We start from the raw sequence: 6,086 nt of genomic DNA, 5'->3' as shown, positions 1-6,086 counted from the left end.
GGGGGTAACATAACAGACGATAACATAACAGGTGTGTCATATTTGTGCGGTGAACGGTGTGCACCACTTTTTTTCATTTTCATATTTTGTTTTTTGAGAGGAGGGGGGGGGGATTATTTTAATGCTAATTAGGCTCAAATGTTGGAACAATTAGAAAGATGCAGAATCAACTTGGAATCAGATCAGAATTCGCCCTCGTCCTACTGTCCACTTTAAAGGTGTTCTTGCATAGCCAAGCTCGGTAAAAGTAACTTTCAAACATATATTCTAGTCAGTCTCTGATCAAGGGATCGCCATCCCTTCCCGATCTACCAACTTCTTGGCCACTATTTTGGACTACATAATGCCCATTTTCGCCGTGATTTCATTCATGTTTGTGGTACCTCCATTGCTGAAAAGAATTGTTCAAGAAAAAGAAAGTGGAGTCAAGGTACAGTAGAAGATTTATTTTAGAACCAAAGATATTTAGACCATGTACATATCAGGATATTTGCGTCACTTGTAGGAGTTTATGAAGATGATGGGCTTGAGTGGCTACATGAACTGGATAGCTTGGTTTATCACGGCCTTTGTCTCTTGCCTGATCACGAACTTGGTTATTCTACTCTTGCTTGGGGTGAATTTCTCATTGGGACCAGTGATCCAATATACCAACGTGTTCATCGTGTTCATCTCTTTAACACTGTACAGTGTGGCATTGATTTTCATGCTGTTTGCAATTTCGACCTTGTTCAACAACGGTGAGTATATCAAAGACCTTTTCAATTGACACCGAGGCAAGGCCAGAGGTTTTGACCTTCTTTCCAGCAAACTTGGCGTTGGTGGCGGGAATTTTGCTCCACTTGATCACGTTCTTCTTTCCTTATGGAGTATTGAGTCAAAACGACCAATTCTATGTGTCAGTTAGTATGGGGGCCAAAATGGGGATGTGCTTATTGCCCAATGTGGGCCTTTGGTTGACCTTCAAGGGAGTGTTGGGGGCGGAATCTGCAACGTCTGGCTTCACCTTTAGTGAGATCAATGAAGCTCTCATACCTGGAGACAATATCACTATGCTATATATTTGGCTCATGTTTCTGGCCTCATCGCTGATTTATGGTGTCATCATCTGGTACGTGGACACCATCAAACCAGGTCCTTTTGGTCAGGCCAAGCCAATCTACTTCCCATTCATGGTAGGGATGGTTCATATGTGCAAATATGATTTTTTTGTAATTTAAGAGCCTGTTTTGCTCATGTTTAGATTACACCTGTATTTCCTCCGTTTTCATTTTGCTTGCTCCTTATTTTTATTTGGTTTCAAATACTTTAGTATGCTAAAAAAAAGTAAAATATCTCTGAAGTTTATTTGCATCCTTATTTGCATCCTGGGCTTGTTTTTTGCGTCTGTACAGTGTATTTGGATCTTGAGGTCCTTTTTTCGTATAATTTTGAGAACCTTACTAATTATGCATAAAATTTTGATAGAATTAGCCAAAAACTGAAAAAAACCCTTTGCTCACCATTTTTTGACATGCTCTGGAATTTTAGCTAACCATGTCACTTCATTGGCTCATTATTTTGTTGCTGGCTCCTTTTAAAATAGTAAATTGAGTTAGCAATATCTGCATTTTTTGCACTTTCTGCATATTTTTTTGTATATTTTGTCCTTGTTGATGCATTATTAAATGTATTTTCCACCAATTTTCTTTGCATTACTTGGACAGTCCTGATGGTCAGTCTCATTTTGTTTAATGCATCAAGTAACGTTTCATTCAAAATAATCGTTCCTCTCTGTAAAATTGAGTATTTTGACTGCCTACTAGCTTTCTTGGGAAAAAGGAATTCAGTAAACAGGATCCTCTTTCTAGAAATCTTACTGGTTCACAAGGAAGGGCCATGAGGACTATGGAAAATCGATTGACATGGATGATTACAGCTCTGTTTGGGAACCTGAACCCGAAGGGCGGCCCGGGGTCAAAGTTGTTGGATTGAGGAAGGTCTTTAAAAAACCAGGAAGCGCCCCGTTTGTGGCCGTAAATGACGTGAGGTTTTCGGCCTTTCCCGATCAAATCATGGCCTTATTGGGTCACAATGGTGCGGGCAAGACGACAACCATGTCCATCCTAACAGGTATGTCCAAATGTTCAAAAATGGTTATATACAAATTTGCAGGACTTTCATGCACTGTTTTTAAAGGTTTGTTTTCAAGTTCGGGTGGAACTGCACAGATCAATGGGTTAAATATCGACACTAGTATGGCAAAGATCCGTGGCGATCTGGGTCTCTGTCCCCAACATAACATGCTGTTTGCCAGTCTCACTGTTAGGGAGCACTTGATTTTCTTCGGAATGGTAAGATGGTGGCTGTCCTTTTCAATGCCGGTAACATGAGCAATTTTCAAATGACATAATCCACAGTTGAAAGGAATGTCCTGGAAAGAGGCCCGACGGGAATCGATCAGTGTGGCTGACCGCGTGATGCTCTCCGAGAAAGTAACTAATATGTCTACAGCTCTCTCTGGCGGCATGAAACGGAAGCTCCACTTGGGGATAGCCTTGATGGGCGACTCCAGAGTGGTGCTTTTGGACGAACCCACTTCAGGCATGGACCCTGAAGCTCGACGAGAAATTTGGGACCTTCTCCTGGACATGAAGAAGGATCGAACGGTCATTTTGACTACCCATTTTATGGAGGAGGCCGACGTTCTGGGTGACCGGATTGCAATCATGGCAAAAGGCCGGGTCCAATGCTACGGCTCGTCGCTCTTCCTCAAAAGAGCCTACGGTATGAAAACCACACAAAAGGGAAATCAGAGCATGGGAAAAGTTGTTGAGTTTGATGTTTGGCCACTGGAGGTCGCTCGCTCACGAGTATTACAGCAAACCTCAGTGAACCCGGGGAGCTCCTAGGTCGACATTTTCGCCCTGCATTCTTCTCATGCAACTGTGCTATTTAGCTTGAAGGACCTGAGTTAGGGATGTCAACTTGAGCAAAAGAAGGTACTGCGGAGCAATCACAGATCAAGAACGAGTCTTGAAGCAACCCTGCGTTTATAGAGTCCTAGAAAGGCACGTTTTGACACTCGGTTAAGCGGTTTTTTTAAACTTCTGCACCCTCTTTTGCTTAAGATGGGAGCCCTTGCTGAGGTCCTTTAGGCTAAAAAGCTACCTTTCCAGTTCACTACATAGGAGTTGAAGAGCTACTAAGAAGGTGGAGTCACACACATATCACAATCCAAATAAGGGCCGAATTAACAAGGGTACCAAAATTTGACGGTTCAATCTGAAATATCTCCCAAGGAAGTGGATACCGCCTGACCATGACCAAAGGGCCCGATTGTGACTCCTCCAAGGTCAAAAACACCATTCGGGAACACATCCCCGAAGCGGTGACGCTCAGCAATGTCTCTGGGGAGTTGGCCATGAGTTTGCCCACGGAGAGTGAGGAAAAGTTCTCGGATCTGTTGAAGCGTCTCACTGATATGAAATCAAGATTGGGGATTGCCAACTTTGGGCTCAGTGTGACCACATTGGAAGATGTATTCTTGAAAGTTGGGAGCAAAACAGAGGATACTGAAACCCTTAACCAGGCGGTAAATGAATGAATCCATTTCAAGGAGGCCGCCAAAAGAGAAAAGAATGACATTGTTTCGTCCTTTAGCAAGGACAACAAGAGAAACCAGTCCAAAGGTCGGCCTCGATTGAGAGTGGACACAGAAAAAGAACGTTACCGGAGAAACGAGAAGATTTGGTCTCGGGTTTCAAGCTCTGGTTTCTTCAAATGAAGGGCCTCATCACCAAAAGGATGATTCAAACCAAACGAAATTGGATGATGTATTTGCTAATGGTAAAGTTTAGTATCAAACAAAACATGTACGTGTTTCAAATACTACTAATGAGCAGTGGTGGACGTTGAACTTTTACCAAGCTTGTCCATTTGATAAAATGACGCTTTGAGTTATGAAAATGTCAGTAATGAATGCTGAAACTTCTGCAATTATTCTCAACCTTCATTCCTATGCTGAATGATACCATGAAATTCAATCTCACTACATACAGCACCGATACTTTTGATCGTTTTTTTTTTTTTTAACAAATTTGCTTGCGTCTTTTACCCCACCACATAGGCAAGTGTCCAAGTGAAAAATTGATCAAAACTCGTATTTCACCCAAATTACTTTCTAAATTAAAATTCCTTTCGCCTATTTTTCCAACCACAAAAGGCGCTCAACTTTTGCCTGTCTGATTTTCACGATCCAGGGTTTGGTCCCCATGATAATGGCAATTCTCTCGGGGGTGGTTGTGAACCTAGTGTCCGATTTGGGCGGGACCTCAGAGTCCGAACCTCGCCGGATGACCTTCGCGGACTATCAAGAGGACAACACGGTGACCCTGATCAACCGGAACTTCACCTCGGACTATGCCAATCGTTCATACGACGTGTTCATGGATTACATGTCCAACTTCCCCAAAACCAAGGTCCGTGGGGGTTGACAATGTCATTTTGGTTATGCAATGACTTGAGAACTAGGATTGATTAATTCTTAATTACTCCCCTGCAATAGGTGGTTGAGGTTGAAAATTTTGATAACTACATCATGAAGAACGCCGATAGCCAGGGTATGGAAAGATACGGTCGCAAGTACGTCTTGGGCTTCTCCACGCACGAGTTCAATTACGATTGGCATAACGACATAATTGTAACCACCGAACTGAACGCCCACTTCAATGTGGTGCCGTTACACGCTCGTCCCATGGCCAAGAATTTGTTGGCCAACATGTTAAACAAGATGCTGGTCAATCCGGCTGCCTCCTTGGACGACATCCAAGTGACCTACGAGCCCATAGTCGTTGAGAATGACGTACGTACAGAGGACCACCTTCTATATGGTCCAGCCCTCATGGTTTGTCATTTTGTAGTGGGACCGATTTTGGTACGGAGATGTCATGTTCTACCCGAGTGTCTTGGTTTACTCCATCCTCCTCTCCGTGTCCTGGATCCTCTTCTTCGGCACCTTCATCATCTTCCCTATCCGAGAGCGTCTCTCCCAAGCCAAGCAGGTAAAATTAATGGAGGTTGCGCGTTTCTGGATGAACCGCCTCACGCGTTCCTCCGCCGTCCCCGCCCCATTGAAAGCCATTGAAAGGTCGATTTGGGGCCAATCCATCCATCTGGTCCCATGTCCATGGGACTCCTGACTATGAATTTGAGCGTATGTCCTCTTACATGAGCTTAAGATGGGGCGGGCGATCGATGGGGTTGAAGAAGCGGGCTATTCGCCCCTGCTCCAGCACTAATCCGTTGTGTAAACAAGCCATTCTTGTGAGTCCGTGGGCTTGTGGAGCAGAGTGGCAGCTGAAATATTCGTAGTCCTCTATAGAGTCTATACAGTAGTCTCGAGTGTCTACTATCGTGGTGAATGGCTTGGCTGGTCAGAGAGCGTTTTCAAGGACTTCAAAATGAGCGGGGTGAATTCGCATCTTCACCAGTTCATCAAGACTGAGATGAAGGAGCCTCTGCCTATGCCCGTGTATCCGACACCGAATTTTAACGCCTGGTTCAGTTCGGCCACGCCCATCAGCCCCGCCTCCCAACAGGCGGGGCCTCCAAACAGCCAAGCAGGGGGAAGCTCTGCTGCCGCCTTGAGTGGAGGTGGTGGGAGTGGGAGTGGCTTGCACGAGAAAACCCGCCCCACAGCCTGTCATATTTGCGGCTTTGTCCTGGTGTCCCGGGCCAGTTTAAAGCGTCACATGATGACTCACGAGAATAACTTCCCGTACAAATGCGGGGACTGCGACAAAGGGTTCAAGTCGCAAGCGGAGTTGAAACGCCACGGTTTGGTGCACTCGGACGACCGAGAGTTCCAGTGTCACGTGTGCGAAAAGGGGTTCAAATCGCGGCAAGAGGTGAAACGCCACCAAACGGTCCACACCGAGGATCGACCTTTCAAATGTAGTTTGTGCGAGAAACGCTTCAAATCCAGGTCGGAATGGAAGCGGCACACGTCGGTCACGCACAGCGAGGACCGCAAATATCAGTGCCATGTGTGCTTCAAGGCGTACAAATCGAGTTTTGAACTCAAACGACATACCAAATCCCACCTC

At 45.1% G+C, this 6,086-nt stretch overlaps 2 protein-coding genes across 2 annotated transcripts in view; both read left to right on the top strand.

Annotated features, from left to right (window-relative positions):
• Positions 1-6,086, top strand: part of LOC131891540 (phospholipid-transporting ATPase ABCA3-like) — a 25,426-nt gene that overhangs the window by 8,213 nt on the left and 11,127 nt on the right. Inside the window, exons 4-14 of the mRNA XM_059241146.1 lie at positions 272-430; positions 506-740; positions 808-1,175; positions 1,851-2,112; positions 2,179-2,333; positions 2,400-2,766; positions 3,282-3,574; positions 3,643-3,828; positions 4,242-4,460; positions 4,547-4,843; positions 4,902-5,042. Of these exons, the coding sequence (XP_059097129.1) occupies positions 272-430; positions 506-740; positions 808-1,175; positions 1,851-2,112; positions 2,179-2,333; positions 2,400-2,766; positions 3,282-3,574; positions 3,643-3,828; positions 4,242-4,460; positions 4,547-4,843; positions 4,902-5,042 (2,682 nt within the window). The remainder of the gene's footprint in view (positions 1-271; positions 431-505; positions 741-807; positions 1,176-1,850; positions 2,113-2,178; positions 2,334-2,399; positions 2,767-3,281; positions 3,575-3,642; positions 3,829-4,241; positions 4,461-4,546; positions 4,844-4,901; positions 5,043-6,086) is intronic.
• Positions 5,299-6,086, top strand: part of LOC131891541 (zinc finger protein 90-like) — a 1,549-nt gene continuing 761 nt past the window's right edge. The window contains exon 1 of the mRNA XM_059241147.1: positions 5,299-6,083. Coding sequence (XP_059097130.1) covers positions 5,442-6,083 — 642 coding nt within the window. The 5' untranslated portion in view covers positions 5,299-5,441. The remainder of the gene's footprint in view (positions 6,084-6,086) is intronic.

Source organism: Tigriopus californicus, chromosome 12 (assembly GCF_007210705.1).
Source record: "Tigriopus californicus strain San Diego chromosome 12, Tcal_SD_v2.1, whole genome shotgun sequence".
Classification (NCBI taxonomy): domain Eukaryota; kingdom Metazoa; phylum Arthropoda; class Copepoda; order Harpacticoida; family Harpacticidae; genus Tigriopus; species Tigriopus californicus.
This window is presented reverse-complemented; position numbering and strand designations above follow the sequence as displayed.